This window comes from Neolamprologus brichardi, chromosome 14 (assembly GCF_056152115.1).
Source record: "Neolamprologus brichardi isolate AB-2024 chromosome 14, ASM5615211v1, whole genome shotgun sequence".
NCBI classification, from domain to species: Eukaryota; Metazoa; Chordata; class Actinopteri; order Cichliformes; family Cichlidae; genus Neolamprologus; species Neolamprologus brichardi.
In genome coordinates, this window is record NC_142117.1 from 23,752,009 (window position 1) to 23,777,401 (window position 25,393).

The window sequence follows — 25,393 nt, forward strand, 5'->3', positions numbered from 1 at the left end:
TAAACGTCATGGGGGGAAGAGAGCAAAAGTTAAAGATGTAAGAGAGTGAGAAAGGACTGGAGAAAGGAAGGACGCCAAAGAGAGTAGAAGATGAAACCACTTTAAGCTGCCTCGCTTTAGAAATCACACGTTAGTGAGTCATGGCACATCTCTCTGCTCTTATAAGGCATCAGATAAATTTTATTGGTATGAGAGAAAAACATGATCAGACAAGGCTAAAAAGCCCACAGATGTGTAAAAACAAACTGATACACGTACTTGGAGGGTAGCTTTGCAACTGCTTGTAACTTTTTGACCCAAGACATTTGTTATTATTCTCTGTGTCTTGTGCAAATGTCCTGTTAAACAGCCTTAATCCCCAGCTGGATCTTGCAGTAATTCATTAGTTTTAAGTTATTCTAGTGTAAAAGTCTCATTTTTATCTGGTAAGGAGAATGATTAGGAGCCTCGAGGCAACAGCGAGTCTTTCTTGCTTTGGCTCACTTCATTCTTGCATCATCAGGTGAAGCATAAATGGGCTCTGTTGCACAATGGAAGAAAAGTAAGACATGTTTTTTGACAAATAGCTGAAGATGAGGGTCTTTTCTCTGCCTTTTCCTTTTTCAGCTCACTGTTAGGCACTTATTTTCTTAGAATTATCCATATTCAAAACCATTTTTTTCAAAATTGTTCATAATTTCAAATATCAGCCTCATCTACTACCCATCTTTAGATCTTCAAATTAAACTCTTTCTACAGCATCACAATTTAGATTTAGTTGCGTCTTAGAGTAGTGTTTGCATCCATCTAAACGATCTGATACTCAGACAACGCCAAAGCAGATTAAAGCCTCAACATATTGCATACAAATTTATTCACACACTTGCTGTTGTGAATACATTTGTGTGCAATACATGAGAAAGAAATTATTACTTTATAGCAGGAGTCTAATGATTCACATACTGTGCAAGTCTTGAGCCACCCATCACGTCTCTGTTTCTTTAGGAGAATGAGAAATAGGAGAAGCATGCAAACATATATGGAAACACAGAACATAAAGCAAAAACAGCTGTAGAATTCAGCTAAACTTGAGTTGTGTTACATAAGAGCTTACTCATAATCAAGTAGCTCTTCGCCTTCCTAACAGTCATTCCAAAGTTCATCTTGACACCACCAGGACGGAGCCTCCACCGTGTTTTGCAGATGGCTGTAAGCACTCACTGTTGCATTTCTCTCATGACCTCCTGGATACACATAGACCTCAGTTTCCTCAGTTTTTTAAAAGCCACACAATGTGGAAAAGAAGTTTTCGGTAACTGCTCTTTTGGATATAATACTTTATTAATCCTTCGGGATTAATAAAGTATTTCTGGGGGGAAAAAAACACTGTCAAACTTTTGTCTTTTTCATAGATTCAACTAAACAAATGAGAACAAGGGATGCATTATTGTACAGGCTGCTAGTAACAAAGAGTATAAAGATATCATTTAAAATTGGCTCTTTCCCAAGTTATTTTTATACACAACACTGCTTCATACCTTGAGACTTCTGTTGTGGTTTGGCATACAACCAAAAAAAAGAAAAAAAATATTCCTACGAAGATGATCAGATACAAGGACTTGACTGAAAATAAGTGAGGAGCAGATGATGTCTAAAGAAAGACCTTGAAAAACTTCCGAAAGCCTGAAAACTATTCTTCAAGGCAAACCCATCTCCTCGAAAGCAAAATATAAAGAAAGGAGTGGCTCAAGACTTTTGCACAGTACTGTAAACATTTATAAAAGCCCGTATCAGAAAAAGCTTGCAGAGAAAAACTGCACTGCTGATTTTCATAATCAACAAAGTAAAAACGCTACTTAAATGTAAAAATAGAGCTTTTTAATCACTTTATCGTGAATGCATGTCCTGGCTAATGAGCTTCAAAGACGAGCCACATCACATGAAGCAGACCCTAAATTAATTTTCTAATTAAACTAATTAGAACTTCTCTGTGTATCCACCATTTCAACAGCACTAATAAAGATTACGGAAATATAAGAAATTCTTTTAGTTACAATTTTCATTGTGTGACATGTAAAAAAAAAACCAAAACAATATTTCGTGGGGTGGGCAGTTTCAGTGACTGTTACATAATCGCATAGTTTAGACAGCATCAGGAAGATATTCAGCCATGTGCTGCTAAAACCGACTGTTGGTTTGACAAATGCAGCCTTAACTCTTACCCCTATAGGTATTATGTGCATTAATCTCCACATAAACAGGCATGCACACAGATAGATACTAAGCAATTTGCACACTCAGTGTTTACAGTGTGACTCAAGGTCACAGTGGTATTTCCACTGTCCGTTATCCCTGCAGATCACTAGTGAAAGCTTAATTAACACACCCAGTCGGGGTGGAAGCCTGACCGCGCCTGCTCTTCTTCTGCTCCCCTCACCATCTACATCTCTCTGTCACATATTGATACCCGTTCTTCCTCTCTGGCCTTGCTGTCTAACTTCTCCTAACGACTCTTTCAAAAATCTGCCACTCTCACTCTCCCTGAAGCTTTTAGCTCAGTGTCAAACCGCTCTCTGTGGATCCCTCTGTCTACATGTTTCAGTCAAACTCTGCCTCCTTCATTTCTTCACTTGAGACAGACTGAAAATTACAGACAGATAAAGAGGGCTGTGTTTCTATATCAGGGATACAGACAGTCTGTCAGAAGCGGGAAGCAGCAGAAGAACATAAATGAGAAAAATGTAAGAGAAATGGCTGCAGCCTGCAGCGATCCTCCGGAGCTAAAACATCCCATAATTACAGACTTTTTGAAGTTATACCCTGGATTACCTCTGTACTGACTGTCAAACCTCAGATTCAGGAGTTTTAGACTTCGCAGCTGAAGAAAGAAAGAATAGAAAACTTTCTGCACTTTTTTTTTAAATATAAAAATGCGTTGTTCTGGTTGCTGACATACAGGCGTAGCTGAGAGATACCAAAATTGTTTTCATATTTTGCATTCAACGGGGCGGCACATTGGTGCACTGCTTAGCACTGTCATTTTACACAATGAAGGTTGTTGGTTCAAATCCATGATCTCCCTGGGCCTGTGTGGGCTTTGTCCAGTGCTTCGCTTTCCACAAAAAAAACCAACAACAACAACAACAACAAACAAAAACTGGTGATTCTGAACTGAACAGAAAAGCTCTTACTGTGATGGGCCATCTACCTGCTTTGCTAGTGCCCAGCCTCCCGTGCCATGACACCCTGGATAGGCAACATCGGAGCATTAGATAAGCTTTTAAACAAAATGGACGGCTGTACCAGATGTGCCAGGATGCTGAGTCACAAGCCGATTGATGATTCTCTTCCTGTTTTAGATGGTGTTCTTCTGTTGTGTTCCCCCCCACGCCACTGTATACTAGCATGTGCAACAAATATTGCCACTGCCACCTTAGCCACCTGTGATCTTAATAACAGGGAATGTTTTAAAAGGTGGCCACAGTTCAGACTCAGAAAAACAAGGGAAAAAAGAGAGCATACATTTTGAGCATGAGTCTGCACAGTGACTAAGCATTGATTCTTAAAGGATTGAACGACATTCTTCCAAAATTATTTCCTCCTTTTTTGCTTTGAGGAGAGTGGTACAAACACTTGGACATGTCAGTCCAAAATCTTCAATGTTTTGAAGACATGATTAACAACATTTTCACAGTCAAATTATTGAGTGTCCCTTCTTGCCCTGTTGATGGGGACATCGTCATCTCGATTGGGACATGAATGTTTCATCGCAGCATGAAGGTAATTGCCTCCAAAATCCTGAATGATTTAATGTAATCATTCCCTGGTAGAAAAGTGGATCAAAAGCATGCCAGAAAAGATTAGCACGGCAGAGCCACCAGAGACCATTCATTCTGGTGGTCACTGGTTCCAGTTTATCCTTAGTCCTTTTCCTGGTTTCTGTGCAGTGCTTTGCAGTGCAGTAGAGCTTTCATGGTCTCCCCCCTGTGTGGGTTCTCTTGCTCCCAGAGTCCAATCAACCTTGAATTTAAAAAAGAAAAAACTAAAAACTTTAAGTGGTTAAAGCACCTGAGGGACCTGCTGCAGTAACAAGATAACACATTAGTAGTCATCTGATAGTCGCGAAGCACATGAATGAGCCACTAATGGTGAAGAATGAAGGAAGTAGCCGATGCCGAGCCGAGCCAACTACTACAAGCATAACTTCCCCGCTCTGTGCGCATTAACATTTTGCTCCATTTGAGAGACCACTGTAGTAGACAAGTTCTGGTTAATCTGCATTTCGTCTCTTGCCCATTCTTTGGCTCATGAATAAAATAATAAGACTGGACAGAAGCAGCTGAGGTGGCCTGTTTGATTGACCTGTGATCAGATGACTCCACGCAAGAAAAGATTTTTCGAGGATACGCACACAGTCAGAAGAGGTATTCACAGACTAATTACTCATTTATTATCAATATTTACATACTATATGGTGCTTTTTGATTGCCTCTGCTGCCGAGTTTCTCCAAAACTGTGCCAGTTTAACACAAACTTGTTACTAAGCTCAAACATCTGGCAGGGTGTGCACTTCACCACATTTAAATTTACATGAAGTTATGGTTGATGGAGAAATCTAAATGCTAATGCTGGAAGTGGGTGGAGAGGTGGAGTGCGTTAAACAATCGCAGGCAGTCACTGAGCACATTTAATCAACTCGCATCTATATGCTGCCCAGTTGCATGAATTAGTGCTTTTGATGACTTAACAACAATATTGTGATGATAAAAACAATATTTCCATCACACGTCTGTAAAGAAGGCTGCGTCTTCTCCTTTTTGACGTCTGTCTGTGCTGAAATATTAAATATCTATACAGACGTTTTGATTGATCTCCCTGCAGCTCAGTCACTGATGATTGCGGCTTTTTGGCGATGTGTTTGTTGTCTCGCGGCACTTTGAAAGCTCACGTATCAAAGTGCTGGTTGCCAGACCTTTTTCGTAACTCAAAAATGCAGCTAAATGCCCTTCAACCTCGCCCGACCCACCTTTGTAGCAGCATTTGCAATGGTGATTTAAATACTTCAAAGGCAAATCCCAGGTGTTTTAGAAAATGAAAGTAGTGGCGCATATAATACAAGAAATATAACTGCCAACAACACAAGTAATAAAAAATTTACACTACTGTTCTCACAGTGAACGCCGTCACCGGGTAAAAAAAGGCCTGGCACCATATGAATGATGATTCCCAGTGGGTCTCCCTCTCTCTGGGGTGGAGATGTCACTGCTGCCATGCTGAAACGAGGCCCTCCCTCTGAGAGCTATAATGATGTTCAGCTTGTACTCTCAGCAAACGTGCATGGCACGCACTGGGAACACGCTCCCAAATGTATGTGAAAAGAAATTTACGGTGTGGAAAATTATTATTTTATTCTCTGATGAACTTGTAAGTTTGCAAACATGCAAAGAAGTGAACAGTCTCATTTCTATGGTAATTTTAATTTTAATTTTTAATGAAGAGAGACAGAATATTAACGATAATCTAAAGACTACAATCAGCATTGTTGAGAGACTCCTGATCTCAACTTCTTATCTGTATAAAGCGCGTCTGTCCACAGAATCAGTTTCTTGCATTCCAACCTCTCTACCACCCTGGACACGATCAAAGAGGTGACATCAGGGGAACGATAACAGGAGGATGATCGTGAGAAAAGTGGTGGATCAGCCAAAAACTGCATAATGAAGACAATTGGGTTTACAGTCACCAAGAACAGCACAGTGTCCCCAAGGTCCCACTGCTCAAGAAGGCACATGTACAGGACGTCTGAAGTTTGTCACTAAACATCTAAATGACTCAGAGAAGGCCTGGGAGAAAGTGCTATGGCCAGATGAAACCAAAATCGAGCTCTTTGGAATCAACTTGACCCACAGTGTTTGGAGGAAGAGACAGCTGACCCACAGGACACTAACCCCACAGCCAAGCACGGCGATGGAAACATTATGCTTTAGGGCTTTTTATGTGCTAAGGGTATAGGAAAGTACAGGAGGGATCAATGGACAGGGCCATGCACCATAAAATCTTGTATGAGAACCTCCTCTCCTCAACCAGAACACTCATGATGAAGTCATCGATGGATCTCCCAGCATGACAGTAAGGAGTGACTTATAAAGAAGCACATTAAGGTCATGGAAGGGCCTAGCCCAGGGGTGGGCAATCTCAGTCCACAAGGTCCGGTGTCCCTGCAGGTTTTAGATGTGTCCTCGAACCAACACAGCTGATTTAAATGGCTAAATTAGCTCCTCAACATGTCCTGAAGTTCTCCAGAGGCCTGGTAACAAACTAATCATGTGATTCAGGTGTGTTGACCCAAGGTGAGATCTAAAACCTGCAGGGACACCGGCCCTCATGGACTGAGATTGCCCACCCCTGGCCTAGCCAGTCTCTAGAGCTGAATCCTACAGAAAATCTATGGAGGGGTACGAAGCTGTCACTGCAGTGGTTGGCAATAAACCTAAAGGACTGAGAGAGTTTCTTTAAAGAGGAGTGGGCCAAAATCCCTCTTGAGATGTGTATGAACCTGGTGACTTCTTACCGCTGTGTTTGCTAATAAGAGTTTCTCCAACAAGATCTGCTTGGGTATCAACTACTTATTTTACTCAGTGACATGCAAATCCATTTATAACTTTTATGTAATGCGTTTTTGCTTTTTAAAGTTTTATTTGTGGTTGATATTGTGTCTCGGGGACTGTTACGGTACTATTCATTGCTTGGTAAGTGAGCAAACTTACAAATTTAACCGGGGATCAAATAACGATCCCCCGCTGACACACAAGTTCAGCATCTGTCGTGCCACGAGGAAAGACTGAGAGAAATACATGAAAAATATCAATGTTATTCAGAGTTGGGCGAGTAGAGCACTGGTGTGATATGTTGAATCAATAAAGGCTTTTTCAAATGAAATAAAATGCAGAACAATTTATGCCACACCAGCAACAACATCAACAGTTATAAAATCATAAAAACGCGCCCCAGAGAAGACAAACGGCATGAGATTGATTACAGCACTCAAAAAAGCCAGCACGAGTAGATTCAATATCAGCAGAGGAAAAACACCCGGGCATGTTGTAGAGTAGCAAATTACCTGGACTGACAAGTTATTAGCCTTCAATGAGCCTGATAATGTGTAAATGGGGAAAAAGTGATTGACAGCAAAAAAAGGAGAAGGAAGGATCAGGATTGGAAGAGAAACACACCTGTTCAAAGAATTCGTCCATAAAGCCTTTCTCCATCCCAACAGCGACTTCATCTTCCTCCTCAGTCGTCTCCTTCCCCTGGACACACACACACACACACACACACACACACACACACACACACACACACACACACACGAAATAAAAAAATTTATACGCATTAATACATAATCTTATCATAATTTAATTACTTATATTACATGAACCAGTTAAATAATAAAGCAATAAACATGGTTAATAACATTAAAAAAACACTAAAACAACATGTAAACATAATTTCTATCAACAACACTGATGATGACGACTGAATTGGACCGTGTTAGGTTGTTTTTACATAATTCGAGGTTAAATGGAACAGTGAGAACCCCCCCCCCTCCCAAACCTCTCCAAACATCACCTGATTAGAATCAAGGAGCACTTAATGACACTTTTAATTAGAACCACAGGTCGAGTGATTAGCAAGTCATTATTGAATTAGAACCTACGGGCAGAGAAAACCTTGACTTCTGCACCCCTCTACCTTCACTCATGCACAGATACATGTAACCATTTCAGCTTAAAGGAGCAGATTAATATTTTGATACCACTCCTATATCTCTGTAGTTAACACACTAAATCATGCAACAGGTTAGACTTTAATCAGGGGAAACCAGCTGTTGTGACTTTGTCCTAATGGTAACAAAATCCCCTTAGCAGTTCTCCAAATTTACATGTGACTTAATAACATTTTGAAAAATAAACCCTAAATAGTCAACTAAAAGCTTACTGCAGAAAAAACAAACAACAGGGTTACTCAAAGAAAAAGAAAAAAAATAAATCACAAGACTGGAACCTGTTGAAACTCAAATTCTCAAAATGTCCAACTCTTCTAGTAATTACGGTTGTTTTCTGCTGTTACTGAGGTACATTCACGTCACTAAGGCCTGAACATTCTCAGTGAATAAATCAAAGCTTGGACGCAAAAACATAAAAACAAAAAGTTCAAAACTCTGCAAACTTTTCGCAGTCTGGCATATGATTCATTCTGAAATGCATGCTTCTAATCACACATCAGCCATTATACTGCATTAGTGGGATCTCATGTGGCCTCATCTCATTCATCACAGCCACTGTCAAACTAATTTGGTTCCCCATTAGTGGCCTATGAGATCCATTTGCTTATCAAGGCTGTGAGGACAGAGTGCAGTTTTCATCTTCTTTTGCCTGAAATGACTCCTTACTCTTATCCCAGAATTTCCAAACAGCAGTAAGAGAGTCCTGAATTATGCAAATGATGCTTCCCAGTGTCTGTCAAAATGATGACTTCATTTCCTCTCAAACCTCAAAATAAAACTGTTACCAAAGTAAGAATAAGATTAAGAGTCCCTAAAACTTTAAAAACTCTTTAAACCATTAAATTAACCAGTAAATATTTAAAAACTTCAATGAATCATATCCAGATATTATTTATGCTCTCTCCATGTGTATGGGCAGCCAGCCAGGTTCAACCAGACAGGGAAACAAATGCAGGCATTACATGCATCAGCAGGCAGGAAGCACAGGAAACTTTTGCATCAAGTGATCAATTTCCAGTAAAAGAAATGAGCTACTTATCCCTTGTTAACTGTTTAACAATGGATCAGCAGGATGCACATATACATCATGCGTTACTGACACAAGTTTGTACAGCTGATATTACCAAACATTCATGAATACATTTATATTCTCCAGCCACTTTACTCCTTGTCAGTGTTGGATTGAAACCATTTTGTCTTCAGAGCTGCCTTAATTCACTATTTCATAGATTCAACAAGTTGCTGTAAATATTCCTCAGAGATTTCTGTCCACATTGACATGACAACATCACACAGTATCTGCAGATTTGTTGGCTGAGTACAGTGAACTCATTTTCATGTTCAGAAAACAAGTTTGAGATGATTTAACCTTTGTGACATGGCAAACTGTGGTCAGAAAGGGATGGGCATGGTCAGCAACAATAGTCGGGTAGGCTGCAATGTTTAAATGATTTTCAGTTGGTGATAAGAGCTCCACAGTGTGCCAGGAACATATCCCCCACACAATTACTCGCCTGCGGCTGCCATGCATGCCTCAGCAGCCTGGTTTGTTGACACGGGGCAGGGTGGATTCTGATTCTACCACCTGAATGCAGGAGAAATCGAGACTCATCGGAACAGGTAACATTTTTCAAATCTTCCATTGTCCTGTTTTGGTGAACAGGTGCAAACCGTAGCCTCTGTTTCCTGCTCTTAGCTGACAAGAGTTGCAGCCAGTGTGGTCTTCTGCTGCTGTAGCCCATCTGCTTCAAGGTTCAACATATTGTGCATTCAGAGATGCTCTTCTGCATACTTGGATGTATTTATTTGTATTATTTGCGTTACCATTGCCTTCCTATCTGGCCAATCTTGCACTAGCATCCATGCAACATTCAAAGTTGTTCAAATCACCTTTCTTCTCCATTCTGATGCTCGCTTTGACCTTCATGCCAGATCCACTGAGTTGCTGCCATGTGATTGGCTGATTGAAGTGTTAATGAGCAGCTTAACAAGTGTACCTAATAAAGTGGTCAGTGAATATAGTTGCCAATGTATGGTGGCACTGCAAGTTGTTTAAATACGGAGATTCATCTTTTTAAAGTCATTCTAAAGTATGAAAAATTGCTTCTGACTCTTTTTATTCAGTGAAAAGCATTAAAGTGTCCGAACATTAGAAAATAAAGTCTGCGTAGGAGATTTTTTGTAGATTACAACTGAAAAATATGATAAAATGACTCAACGAATCTAATATGACTTAAATCAAATCATACCGCTTCTTTTTTATGTTCTACTACGCAGACACTGAAAGATAAAAATTGTGAAAGTTTGCGCCTGTAAAAAAAAATAAATAAATAACTGTATTAAACTTCTTCTTCGATGCCATTTCTCTTTGAAGAGGGTTAAAATGTGATATGCTGACACAGTAGGAGATGGGGAGGAGACATAAGGAAATCAGACGAGAACAACTGAAGAAAAGGAAACAGTTCCTGAGAAAATGCTTGTGAAGACAGACTTTAGCAAGACAAATGCCACAGAGGAGTACGCGAGTAAGCGAGAGGAGTACAGAGATGCTGTAATCCCACTAATATCTAGACCTACTCAAACTAATCCAAGTGTACACAGAGTATATATATTCACTACAGGTACAGTAAATTGCTAACAAACTAGAATAATAAGAATAAAGGTCCTAAAAGTCCATTTTGAGACCTAATCTTTAATGTGTTGGTATGGCGCTGATATGCATTCACGGAGCTGCAGACTTTCAGAAGCAGCCAGAGTAGAGGCGGCAGAAGCAGCAAGAGGCAGAGGAGGAGAATAAGCAGGGAATCAGAATAGGCTCAGAGCACCAGTACTGTGTTCAGCCTCCACAGAGAGATGCTGTATCTCCCACAGAGAGAGGAGGGCTTTGGTCTGGTTTTACTTTGTGTGGTCAGGAGGACAGAAGACCGAGTAGCGCACCTCAAACGTCCTCCTCCCACCAGATCTGAAGCTCCTGCTGAGCCACAAAGAGGCTGGGAGAGGCCTTTAGTGCTGCGCTCTTCACTGAGCCTACAGACTTGACTATCCACACAACAGATGCTCTGAGCAAGACACACAAACATGCATACACACTGTAGCTAGCACACTGGCAATATACAGCAGAGGGTAAACACACAGAGAGAATGAGCTTTATATACAAACTGGTCCCCCCATCATACCAGAACCTTTGAATGCTTGCTGCCTCTGGGGCTCACACTCGGGTGAAACTCCCCAACTGTGGTGTAGTCAAGTAGTGGCCTGATTATGGTGTTTATTAGATTAGAGAGTTGATGCGGGCAGCATGCCAGCAAGATATTGCTCTATGAAGACAAAAGTGCCTGCACAGACACAGGAGGAGGAGGAAATGTAGTCCAAGTGTGAGGGAGGGAGAGATAAAACAGGCTTAGTGAGCAGGCTGCAAGAATCACGGTTCCTATCACCAAGGTATTAAAGGGAAAAAAAAAGAGGGGAACAAAACAATTACAGAAAGCTGTTAAAGTGCATTAACATGTGCAACAAAAAGCCATGCAGGCAATAGTGTGTTGATGTACAAGAAATCGGATTAAATAAAGGGGGTGTGGAGGGGGAATAAAATATGCTTGCAAGCCTGTACGCTCTCAGACTCTGTGCAGTGTTTTATATGAAAATAAGCTGAGTAAGACCAGTGAGAGACAGTTCAAGTAGACACCCATGTGAGCAGTACTTTATTGTCCTTTTGTGTTACCATATTAAAGCAGACCCGTTTCCTGCATCTTTGTATCGCAGCCAAATCAAGCAGCTTCCTGCAGTCCCATTAGAAATGACTCATAAAAATCTGTGTCAGCTGCACAGAGGAACACTGAGCGTATAACCAGATTTATTATCCCAATACAGCTAGGTAGCATTCATTATAGATGTGCGCTCACTCAGTGACACGCAAACCTTTGATTATTTATTCATTTTCCTACAGTAGACAAACACCAAGCTAGAAACAGCAGAATCTGAACGATATAGTAACAGATTCGCGCTCAGTTTGCAAAGCTCTGCTGCTCACAGGATATTTCGAATCTGCTAGTAAAGGAGGAAGAGAACCACGACTTTCAAACTGCAGTCTTACAGCGAGTTTTGCATGGGCTCAAGCGCCATAAATTTTGTCAGAGAGTGAACACAAGACTCTGTAATAAAGTCCTTCACCCCTCACTTCACTACAAGGGAACTAAATGGGCACGTGTCCTTCCAGGTCCAAGTAAACTGGAAACTAATTTTGTATTTTTCATTCATTTAATTTTTCTTAGAGTTTCAGATTGTGTTTGGTCATTTCAGTCTATTAAAAAAAAAGTGAATAATTTTAGCATTACCTTCATTGCTTTTGTTTTGTTTGCTTTTAAAGTAATATAGGTGGTCTGAATAAGAAGCAAAAAATAAGATGCCAAATCTGCTACACGATCAACTCACACTGGTTTTTTGCAGCCATCTTGATTTTGCACATTATTTGAATATTATTATTAATATTTGAATAGCCCCCTGTTCTGAGGCTTAATGCTCCAACTGGTCCCCATGGAGATAAACACTGAATAACCAGCTCCACTTAAACCGCTATGGCCTGTACTCATTCAAGCCCTCGAGACATTCAACGCTCTACGCTTATATGCAGATCTGCGCTCTGCTTATATGCATTCAGGAAAATCTACCAGCAAAACTAGCAAGTGAAATGTTATTTTTCACTTTCGCTTAAAGCAGAAAATCATACCCAGAATTACTTTGTTATGAAAGGCATAGGTTTAATTACATTTATCTGTCACCAGAACAACCACCGCAGAAGAGTACGAGTGAAAACTATATTTAGAGGCTGTGCATGCACTGATCTGCCACAACATTAAAACCACTTCACCTGCCTGCTATTGTGAAGACTCCTCTTATCCCACAGTAAACAGCTGTGACTGGTCAGGGCGTTAACATGGCATTTTTGGGGTCTCCTGCAAAGTCTGGCACCAGGACATGAGAAGCAGATTTTTTGGGTTCTATTGGTTGCAGACATGCGCAAATGCCTGCTTAAGTCGGGATCTAGGGGAATTTGGAGGCCACATCAACACCTTGGGCTCTTTGTTGTACTCCTGAAGACGTCGCTGATGAGTATTGCAGTGTGACAGGGCAAAATGTCATGCTGCAGGATACGGCCGTTGCCATGAAGATTTCGCAGTGGAGGGTATTTTTGTCATCCTATGTGACCAAGTAACAAAGTTTTCCATGCAGACCACTGCCTTGTTACCAGATAACAGATGTTAACCACTTCACCTGGGGCTAGGCGATTAATTAAATATAAATTTCAATTATTCCACTCACAACTATATTGTGAAAACAGAAATAAATTAGGATAAACTGTTGCTTTTTTGTTTCTATTTTTGCTACAAAGATCTTCTATTTTTTCCTTTTATTGTGTGTGATAAATTCAGACTCAGCCACTCGCCTGCGGCTGCCATGCGTGCCTTTAAAACCTGCAAATCTACTGCCACATGGGCCTCTCTTTGTCCCCGACTGAACCAGCAGATGTCCCGTGGTGAAAGCAGGCTACCAGGAACTGGCAGTTACCCTTGGACTACAGGCTTTTTGATCAAAAGCAACCCCCTAATCAGGGCCCAACTCTGTATCCTGTGCCTCTCGCAACCTCTTTTTTCTTTTATTTTTATTTCAGTTTAATTTTGTTAAAAGTTTGAGGAAATCTGCTGTAAAGTGACATCTTTTAACAACAACAAACTTCCGGCAGAACCAGGCTTGGGAAGGGACAGCCATCTGTGGCATAGCACTGATGGTACAGAGATGGTGCTGACACATCGAAACCACAATTTCACAAACCTCACTGATCGATTGATCCACTGACTGGCTAACTGCGTGACCGGCTGATGAACGAGAAGGACACAGCGTAGGGCTATCGAGACAGGTTACACAACCATGGATCAGTATGGGTGATGAGAGGACACAGGAAGTGATAGACTGAACCAGAAGACCAGCCAACTGTAAAATTAATTCAGGTCTTTTCACATTATTGTTCCCTCTTCTCTCATATAGAACCAGGAGCAGAGAAAATCAACAAGTCTCCATCTTTAAGGGCACATACACTAATGGCAAGTGTGAATTTCAGGAGATGCAGTCAGCTGGAAAAAGCAATGTGGTTCATTTCTTCGTATGCACTGGTTTGTCCATTGACTCCTGCTGGTAACATGCTTTAAAAAAAAAAAAAAATACAGCTCAATACTGCGTTGATCTGAGATATGAACCTAAAAAGGTGCTTTACAGTTTTGGCCTTGAGTAAAAACATAAAATATTGTGTAAGCAATCACACAGAAGAACATCTACTGTTCTCTTTCTTATCAATCATCTGAGCTCAATACACCACCTGTCTATATTTTCAACGCTCAACAACACTCTGCAATCAAACCACAGCCAATTTACTGAAATGGCACAAATCGAAAGAAGGAACTCACCAAGGAAAAAAAGAAAAAGACAATGACAGGCTGTTCCTCCTTCCAGGGTGTCAAATGCTGCCATCAGAAGCCGCTGGCATCACAGAGATATGAAAAAAGATATTGTGCCAGCTACAGCAACAGAGAGACTGGTCTCACTCCAACTTGACACATGTGGATGATTTGTTAGGACCCACTTTAAATAAACTGCAGGGTTCATTTTGCAAACCCAAACCACAATCTTTAAGCAAACAACTGTGCAGCTTGAACACAGAATTAACTTACAGAAAGAGCTCAACTTAAACATATCTATATCTATTAGTGGATTTAAAAGCATTGTAAGGATACAGTGAATGAGACTTCTGGATGTTTCTCTGAAGTGGCCACGAGTGTTTTATGTTTCGTGTTGTGGGTAACGATTTTATGTTGAATCTGTAGCATTTTTCGAGATTTGTTTAGTTTGCATAGCTGCTAACTTGGACAGGTGAAAGAGATTTGATCTCAGTGGGACTTCCTGGTAAATGAAGGTAATTAAAAGGAGAGATTGTGGGGCTTCTGAACAAAGGCAGTTATTTGGCACCTACGCCAACCTAAAACATGAAGTTTTTCCTCCAAAAGGGTTAAAGAATCAACACAAGAAATAACATTTTAAAGCCAGTCATTAAAACCCATTTAAAGACATTTCCTGGAGCCAAGGGCTAACAGGGTCCTTTTAGAGGAAATCTCTTGTTCCAGTCTTAGTTCCAGAGCTCTAATCATTACTGTTGTGTTATTACCATATTATAGACCTGCTGGCTGTTTGGCTAAGCCAACACAAGTTATACTACGTGTTCCTCCTTCATATATATATATATATTTTTTTTTTTTTTTTTTTTTTTTTTTTTTAAATTTTGGGGGTTTTAGTTTCACTTTAGTTAGAAAAGGATATCCATCTAGTTTATGAAGTATGAATGTTTTATATTCCATTAAAAAAAAAAAAGAACAGATGTGGCTGAGGTTAACAAGACTGTATTATAAGCTGTGCCTACAGTGTACAGAGCACGGGGTAGATAGATGAAGGAGAATAATGTGGGTTGGAGAACAGATGAAGCGCTGCCACTACAGCAGCACAGTGTCAAAGTGTGAACATGTGCAACAATTTCCCTTTCCTAACAATCCTCCTCAATGTCCTCCCCCTTTAATGGGCTTCCTTTTTCTTTCTCACTCTTCCTGTCAGTCATTCTCCCGCTCTCCTTCCTCCAGACTCCAGCTTCACTACAGAATCATTACAGCAGTGAGCCCACACAGCATGGACTCAGTTACCTTTGTCTCGCTCTCCCTCCTCAGACCTGCACTGTTTGTCTTTTCTTCTTTACTATCTCACTATCTCTTGCCAAGACCACCAATTGCTATGTTGTGTATGTTGTGATACCTTGCCCTCAGAAGTATCAACATTTCATTCTGCTAGACACTCACCAGCCACTTTATTCGGCAAATCTTGTTAGAGGCAGGTTGGACTCCCTTTTGCCTTCAGAACTGGCTTACTTCTTCATTACACAGACTCAACAGGGTGATGGAAACACGCCGAGATTTGGGCCCATGTTGACACGATAGCATCGCATAGTTGCTGCACATGCTGCTACTGAGATCTGGTGGCTGTGGAGACCATTAAAGTACAGTGAATTCTCGTCATGTTCAAGAAACTAGTTTGAGATGATTTGAGTTTTGCGATTTTTCCGATGCTTGGTCTGAATCTCACGGGTCATCTTGATCTGTCCTAACGTATCAAGTCACCGACTTATACATTAACAAGCAGTTAAGTAGGTTTACCTAATGAAGTGGCCTCTGAGTGTATATGTATTTCTTAAGTGGAATATCAAACAACACAGATCTGACAGATTTGCAACTCTTTCAGAACTGAAGGAGGCAGCATATGACAACAAGACTGCGATCCAGTGATGCTGAAGAAGAAGAAAGACTACAAGCACAGGAAAAACTACAAATGGAAAATGAAAACTAATTCAGTGATGGCTGACTCACCGACAAGAGTCACTATGTGTGTCGCTGTGCATTTGAGGGGTGGTGACCAAGGTACGACAACTGATCCACAAGTGGAATATGCAAATGCAAATGATGTTTTTCAGACCAGAGGAGGAAATACTTCCAATTTAGAAATATCGTAGCATCAGAGTGATTTAAACCTGTCTGAATACGAAGTAGCACACGGTTATTGGTTAAATAATATCTTATCATGTTCATAGGAAGATTTCGTGTGAATCCTGATTTACTGACCAGATTTCCAATGTCTGTAGTTCCTACAGGTATTGTTTTCTAACGAAGGAGCTCACGAGATGACTGACCTTTTAGACTAAACAGTGGATGCTTACTTCCATTATGGCTTGCTCATAATTGGCCTATGGGTATGGATATGAATATATAAGTGACATGCTGTTCATACACAAACTTATTTGCCCTGAGCATGTGTGTAGGAAGCAGTGGATCGTTGGCCAGTCTTCAGCGTTGAAGGAGTGGGTGAGAAAATGTCATAAAAGCTCCAATTGAACTTTAATGACAGATCACAGGCAGTGAAAAGATATGCTGTCACCGTTTATACTATGGCTTTGCCCACCCCTAGTCTCTTCTCTTTCTTCCCTGGGGAATATATTAAGTGCTTTGCTTGGTATCTCGCTTACCATGAGGGATTATGACAGCACCAATGCACCACTAAAGCAATTATATTCCAGATATGGAGGAAATGTAAGTGAAAGTGAGAGGGATGTCAAAGAATAGCAAGATGCAGAGAAACCAAATGAAGGAGCGATGAAAGAGCTATATGACAAGAAGTGCAGAGGAAAAACAGGCTGTCAGGAAGCACTGGTTGAAACAAAATGGCAAATTTAAAACAAAACAATTACAGCTGTTGATCTCCATTAACTGATTACATTTTGGTATTTAAGTCAGGAATAAATAAAGTTAAAAGTGCCCTTGATATCTCAAACCCAAGGTGGTGTGCTCGAAACGACAGAATTTAGTTTCCGGTGATGCAAGTGAAAAAAAAAAAAGTAGAAAATCACTGAAGTTGTTCTTTAGTCTTGCTTGAAAAGTGACTTTCATCAAAATATTAAAGTTATGTTGGCGTTAGAGTGTTTGCTAATCAGTTTAACAGTCATTTCAGCTTTAAAGCACTTGTAATAGTAAACGCAGCCAAATTCAGGATCGTCGTGATGCAAAAATTTCAAACTTTGACTGCAACACCCGGGTCGATGGTAAAAATTACGAGGCATAATGTGTTAAGCTACAGCCCTGATTTTTTTCCTGTTTATTCGTTAAGGCAGACTGCTACCATTGATGGTAAACTTTTAACTTCAATCAGGGACTTTGAAGAGAAACATAACACATTTTAGACACAAATAACCGTTATCCTGCTGAATTACCACTGTTGTTAACATTATAGAGAGGCAATACTGATAATGTGAGAGCGAGGCATCAAATGTTATCGGTACCACTTTATTGTTAGCCATAGCTGCTACCTTAGTGATAACTTGAAGCTAAAGGAGGCGAAAATGGCACTGTTGCAAATCTAACCTAATCCAAAAATACAAACAAAAATAGCCACCATCACATTTTCAGTATTTTAGTAATAAAAAGGTACCGTAATTATCCGTTCTGGTGGTATCACTCTTCTCTTTCTCTAAAGAAATAGCAATTGCTATCTATAAAAATCAGGACCCAGAGGGATGAACACCAAACTGATGTTACATTTTATTTTATTTATTACACTATTGTGGCTGAAGTAACTTGGGTATCTTATGAATCTACAGAGAATAATCAAAAAGAATAATAAAAACATGATTTTGTTTCTCAGGCTCATAATTATACTGCTCTGGTTTGACTCCATGTCCAAAAAGAAAGGGTTTTTTTTTAAAAAAAAAAGAAAAAAAAAAAGAGTACATTAAGCTTCCTGCTTTGCACCCAACAACAGTTGTCACGGTAAGCCGTTTCCTTGTGAACACAGAAAAGCATTTAGTATGAACAGATTGATACCTTATTATCTACAACAAAGCTAAAGTATCCATGAATATTGATTTTAAAGATTCCTGATGAACAGAAACACAGCAGATGTGTAAATGAGAAGCTTTTCACTAGAAAGTTTTCTCTATCAATTTAAAAGTTGATGGTGTCAGGATGGTATTCACAGCTTCAGCTTCAGAAGTTACTGATGCTGTTCTGCAAAAACATCTATTTTCGGTAATTGGGGAAATTGAACCAAGTTACTAACACAACAAAGAGACAAAAACAGGCAATTTAAATAACGTTTAACTTATTAAAAGAGTGCTGGAGGGACACAGCAGCAAAAATCCAACAAAGGAAAAACTATGAGAAAAGAAAATAACAGAGTCCAAAAGTTGATAATAAAAGCTCAACTCAGAAATAGGAAAAAGACAGGAAGGTTGATGATTCGACAGACTAACTTAGGGAAGGCATAAAGACAAAATATAAACCAGGGAGAAAGATAATAAGGCATAACTGAATTCAGTCGGGTAATAACGATGGCAGGAAGCAAAGCCACAAGAAGGAAGTCCCTTGAAAATAAAACAGGAGGTGAAAAACAAAGTAAGATACAGGGACACCCAGAGGACAGAGAGAAAGGAAAACACTGTTGAATGTTGTCATTTCTAAGCCGTGCCTGATGACCGAAGGTGTCCTTTGATAATGATGCTACGACTGACCAGGCTATGGCAATACTCATATCAGCCTATCACTCCAAATTCATCACATACAGGTGCTTGTGAAGGACCACTAATGTAACACTTGGTGGAAGCAAAAGTAAAAAGTGAGTAAAATAAAACAAAGCCAAACACAAACTTGTGTCTCGGGCCCCAGTCACACAGGCCTACAGTGAGGTCGACGACCATCGAGCAGTCATCGAATGGAGCAAACGGAAGAAGTCTTTAGGCTTGCTGCTCTGAAAACCTCCTTGCAATTGCTTTGATTAGCAGATTACTGCCCAGTGTTCATATGGAACACACTCACCTACCAGCAGACATTCGCTTATTTCTAGCTGAACAGTCACAAAACTAAATGTTCACCTTCAAAGTAAAAGCTGTGCTTTTTCCAAACGTGTTGGCCGTGGTAACGCACAACTTTTACTGTCTGTTATTTGCGTTGTACTTTCTGAAGTATCACTATTACTGTCGTCCATGCATACTCCAGACTACCGCGGCAACTTCCTAGCAACCAAAGAAATCAAAGGTGGTTATGGAGGTTGTCAGGGGTGGTGGTGGTGGTGAGATCACCAACCAGTCTGTATGCCATGGATGGCCAACTCGCGCCTCTCGAGCCACATGCGGCTCTTTGCCTGGTTTCATGTGGCTTTTACGTTCATATCAAAGGTGGTTGTGGTTGTTGTAGTAAAATGTGCGCGTTCGCTTCGCTTGAGCTTCAAATCTTCAGTGCAGCTTCAGCTCACTCCATGCTAACATGAATTTCCAAAAGGGACTGAACTTCGCAAGCACGAGTTGTGATATACAAGACAAGCCTCAGTTGGCAATATTTGCACGGTCTGTGTCAAACGATTGTGTGATCAAAGAAGAACTCCTTGATATTGTGCCATTAAAAGACAGAACCCATGGCATAGATGTGAAAGAAACCATGATGGCTGCATTTGAAAAAGCAAATCTGCCCATAATGAAATTAACTGCAATAGCCACAGATGGAGCACCAGCCATGATGGGATCTGTGAACGTGCTTGTGGGGCTGTGCAAAGCTGACCAAACTTTTCCTGAGTTTTGGAACTTCCACTGCATCATCCACATGGAGTGACTCGTGTCTAAATCACTGAATTTAGATAACATCATGAAGCCTGTGATGGAAATCGTCAACTACACCCGCACACATGCGCTTAACCGCAGGCAATTCAAGAATCTCATCGCTGACCTGCCGCTGCAGTGCACTGTGAGGTGGCTGTCAAAAGGCCAGGTACTCTCTCACTTTTGGATGCCGTAAAACTGTTTATGGAAGAGAAGGACAAGGACTATCCCGAGCTCTCGGACCTCAAGTGGATTATGGATCTGGCCTTTTTGGTTGACATGCTGTTTCACTTGGACAGACTGAACCTGACCCTGCAGGGTAAGTTAAAAATGCTGCCTGACCTAGTGCAAAATGTGTTTGCGTCTATCAACAAACTGAAGCTGTTCAAGACACATATTCAAAAGGTAGATTTATCGCATTTTCCCACTCTGCTAAAAGCCAGCGGGCAAGTCGCCAGCGCTGCCCTGAGTAAGCAAAGAGCCACATATGCAACGCTGGTTGAAAACTTGCATGAAAGCTTTGTGACCCAGTTCCATGATCTACAATTGAAAAGGCCACAGATTACGTTCCTCATCGACCCATTTAATGCACAGACGGACTGTTTGAAAGTCCCGCTAGTCACAGATGAAGCTGCGGCTGAGTTGGAGATGATCAATCTTTGTAAGGAGGACCAATTGAAACCTGCTTTAAGGGAAGGGACCATTGAGTTCTGGAAAAGTGTGCCAATGGAAAAATACTCCAATGTCAAACGGGCTGCGCTTAAGATACTGTCAATGTTTGGGTCAACATACGTCTGCAAGTCTGTGTTTTCTACCCTAAAACATGTGAAATCAAAGCATCGATCTGTTCTGATTGACACTCATTGCTTCGAGTGACAACAACGGAATACAAGCCAGATTTGAAGAGGATTGTTCAAGGCAAGGAATGCCAGAATTCCCACTAAACAACATGCATAGCAAAAGAAAAATGCTATTGTAGATTATTATTATTTTTTTGTTTGTGGACTCGGTTGAACTGAGAGTTTGTGTGTAAGACAGTGCACACAGTGTTCATTGTTGAAAATGACTGGCCTGTGGTTTTAGTACTGTAGGAGTCCATTCCTGTCAGTATCATGTTGATGTGTGACATTTACACACATCTCTGCTCAGCCAGATTTATTCTATTTTTTGTGCACGTGTGTGTGAGAGAGAGAGGGAGGAAAGGATGGGTGATGTTCGTGTGTATGATGTGGCTCTTTGTGGTAACACAATATAAAAAAAAAAAAAGTCTCTCTTGGTCTCTGACTGGTTGACCACCCCTGCTCTATGCGACTGCGACTCGGGCCTTAAGGGCCCATTAAGTTCACCATTTTCACTCAGCAGCAGACAACAAAAGTGACGTCCCATCCAGTGGTACAAGCCGCACTTTGGTGTTCTTTTTGGCTGGTTGTGCAACTCTCCGTCTTAATGATATATCAGTAAAGAAGCTATACAGAGGCCATGTTGCAACAGTCTCGAAAGATGAGGCTTTCTGGAAGGGAAAAAAAATACAAGCTCAGGGGAAAAATTTAACCTCTGTGACTTCATTGCTTCCAGTCTTGTCTTCTTTTGCTGTACCTGTGCTGATCTGGAGGTTTCGTCTGAGTGGCGACATCTGTCTTTCTGGAGAATACTGCAGTGAGTTCTCATGCCTTCAGCGCTGATATAAACGGTACAGAACTGTGGCAGCATCTATTTTTTACTCCTCTACAACCAGATACACACTTTTCTTCTTTTTGAAAGTGGCCTATGAGCTATTAACACCTAACGATGAGGCACCAAGTCACATAAGCTTGAAACACACCTTGTGTTTACCTGAGACAGCAGTGGCATCTGACAGAAGGTGACGAGAGCGTGTTTAATAAGAGCAATCGAAACCAAAGGAAACTGCAGGGTCCGCGACAGTGAGCCCAAATATTGTTATATGTTCTTGTTTACTCCAGAGGACTTAGTTAAAAATATCTGTACCACAATATTAACTACCTACAAATGCAGACAGAGCTAAACCGGGACTAATAAGGACAATGGCAATTCACAACCTTAATCACCAAGAAACATCGTTGATAAAAAGATGTTATCGGCACAGCTACAGAGCCCTTCTGCTGCCATTAATTATAAGATGATGAGAAAAGAGAGGTCAGCACATTAAAAATTCAATTTTAGCAGCGGCAACAAAGATGACCTGAAGCTAAGTCTCCCACAACAGATGGGAATAGTTTGATTACAGAATCATCTATTTATTATTAGGATTTCTTTTAGCTCGTGCCTCTTCGAAGCTGCTTCTCCTTTTGAGAAGATGCAACGTGATTTTGGCACGCAGAAAACGCCACAAGCAACATGGTGATTTGCATTAATTCTAGGAGTCAATATTCAGCAAACAGTGGTACAAACGACAGTCCATTCACACATATCTAATGTCTATTAACAGCCAAGAGATATTGGATATCATTGCAACTGTCACCTCATTTGCAAAGACAGACAAGTCTCTGGTGAAATGCCAGATCGGTCACACTCATTTCATGGCTCATTAATGCAATTATGCAGCATTTATCTGTTAATGAATAATGTGTTTGTGACAGTCTGTGTGCCTTTCTGATAATATAGTGCAATAACAACGTTAGTTTATTCCTCATACCCATAATTTTACAGAAAAGTCTGATTTGTTGGTCACAAGCAGAAACCAGCCAGTTTGCCCTGCAGTTTACAGAGGCTCAAAGCTTTGAACGACGACAAACAAAACCTCTGACCCCCCCTAGGATCAGCGTTCAGTTCAACAGCCACCAAAGTGGCTTCTTTTTCCTGACTGCCGGTAGTGTCAATGAAAAAGGGTCAACAGTAAAGTTCAGGTCCTGGACAGAAGAGAAAAAAAGATAAAGACACAGAACAAAATGCAAGAAAAAAGGTGGATAAATGAAATAAAAACAAGACTTTTAAAGACACGAATGGGCTTTGTTGACAATTATCCTATTACTTAATGTGTCACTCCAATGCCAAACAGGTAGCGACAGTGATTAGCCCCAGCATTCAGAGACACAAAGAGCTGCCTGAGCCAACAATGGCTAACAAGGCTGCCTAGAGAAGCGAGGAGGGATAAAGGAAAGGAAAAATCTAGGGGAGGACAGGAAGCCATCTGATAAATCACTGATAGGAAGAGAGCAAAGAGCAATAATGGCCGAACTCACCATTACATAGAGAAAGAAAGGAAAAGAGAGGCTTACTATTAAAGACACAGAGATAGGAACAGAGGCAGATACAGTCAATCAAATGACAAGACTGAAGAAAAAGAGAGCTGATAAAATGTCAGGGAAAAAAATCTGAAGGCGAAATTAACTGTTACAGGTGCCGCGCTCATAATGCCGGCCTAAACGAATAACTCGCTGCTGCAAAATAATAAACAATCACATTTGATTTATAACAGTCCCTGTCGTGTGTGAAATGTGTAATAAACTCATCAGTGTTTTTCCCTTCAGGTTTCAGAGCTCGAGAAAGGCTGACAAACGCGTCACATCATCACCATCTGTCACCAAATCACTGCTGGGCCAACTGGGAGTGCTGGGACAAGGTGAGGGGAGGGAGGAAGCCGTGTGGCCATCCTTGTTATTAAGTCGGGTGGCTTTAGGCAGCAAGCTAACAAGTTATTGGGAGAGCAGAGTCGTAGGCAGGTGTTGAGCTCATAAAGTAGCTTTATGTGCATATGGGCAGTGTTGGAGCAGAACCTGTACCCTCACACAAATATGAGCAAAACTCAATTTCCTGCCAAAATGACACACGAGCACATGGCTGAGTAAACTTGCAGTGTGACACACACAAAGACACATAAGCAACAAAATCTGTAAAGCTCACAAGTCCTCCGTTTGCTCCTGATATGCTTTGTTTCGATGTGAAAAAGAATTCTTATATAATGGGGGAGGTTTTCTAGCTGAATGGGTTTGCTTATTTTACACTGAAGAACTAATCACAAAGTCCAAATAAATGATAACACCAACACTTTTAGCAATCACCAAAAGTTCTTAAATTAAACCCTCAAAGCAAGTCTTAACAAAGACTTGCTTTGTTAACTATAACTATCTTATAGTATTTGCATTTAACAAATGCAAATACTATAAGATAGTTATGATCAATACTGACACAGAGCAGATACAGGACACAATCCACTCTATTTCTTTAGTCTGTGCAATCATGGTAAAACAGGCTCGTGTTGTTTTTCAGAGAAATGATTCAACCGACTTCCAGATGTTACATTTAGGCAAAAAGACTGCTGCCCCGAGCTCAATCCCTCCACCCTGCATTTCATGATTTGGAGACATCATCTGTTATCTTGTTCAACTATAACACATACAAATCTTTGAACAACCATCCATAATTATATACAAACACACACACACACACACACACACACACACACACACACACACACACACAAATACAATGCTGTGAACCACTTCTCATTTCTTTATATTTTGCTTTAAAAAAAAGGGAAATACGCACATCAATTTATTGACACATGTGCAAAGGACTCAGTGGCACCGTGTCAAATGGAGCAACGAAGCCAGATTTGAATATCTTTGGTTCAAATTGTTGTCAGTATGTACAGAGAAGGTCAGGAGTCATCTGTGATACACGGTAAAGGCTGTGTCATGCTTTGGGGTTGCACTTCAGGCAGTGCTGTTTGAGAGCGTGTCAAAATTGGATGAATTATGAACACAGGAAAAAGTACCATGAGATACTAATGCACCATGAGGTACTATCTGGAAAAGCATCTGATTGGCAGCAACTTCCTTTTTCAGCATGACAGTGATGCCAAACACACTGTCATCTTGACAGAACAGAACAGAACAATAGGCAGCAAACATCCAATGAAGCGCTTTGAACATCCTTGAAGAAGCCCGGAGAGCTACTGCAACTGTACCCAAAGACTACTTAAAGAAATTACAAAAAAAGAGTGTTCAGGCTGCTGAAGAATAAAGGTGATCATACCAAATACAGACTGTCGAGCTAGCTACAACTCTGTTTTTACTTTATAGACTGCGTCTCTTCCAAGTATGTTTGCACATTTCAATAAATTGCTGCAACTATTTCTCACTTTCCTAACAAAATGTAAAGAAATTAGTGGTGATTTAAGACAACTGCACAGTACTCTATGTAGGTTTATGTTGTGGTGGCTGCTGGCTAAGAAAGAAACTTCCACATGTCTTCCTTAATGTACTTAAGCCTAAATAGGTTGCAACACTGACTGAGTCACTAGCGAGTGTTCATCATGAGTTCCTCTAGTTTCTATTCCCAAAGCGAGGATGCTCTGTTATGCTGCTAGTCCACAGAGATCTTGAAGTAAAAGTTCCTGGGGTCATGGGAATCCAAGATTTCCCCTAGTGTTAAGGTGGCAG

The 25,393-nt window shown here is 40.6% G+C and overlaps 1 protein-coding gene across 3 annotated transcripts in view; it reads right to left on the reverse strand.

Annotated features, from left to right (window-relative positions):
* The window catches only part of LOC102795677 (syntaxin-1A-like), a 73,542-nt gene that overhangs the window by 45,489 nt on the left and 2,660 nt on the right, over positions 1-25,393 (reverse strand). For all 3 annotated transcript variants that reach the window (XM_087850999.1, XM_006795381.2, XM_035909791.2), the window contains exon 2: positions 7,212-7,289. In XM_087850999.1, coding sequence (XP_087707125.1) covers positions 7,212-7,289 — 78 coding nt within the window. The remainder of the gene's footprint in view (positions 1-7,211; positions 7,290-25,393) is intronic.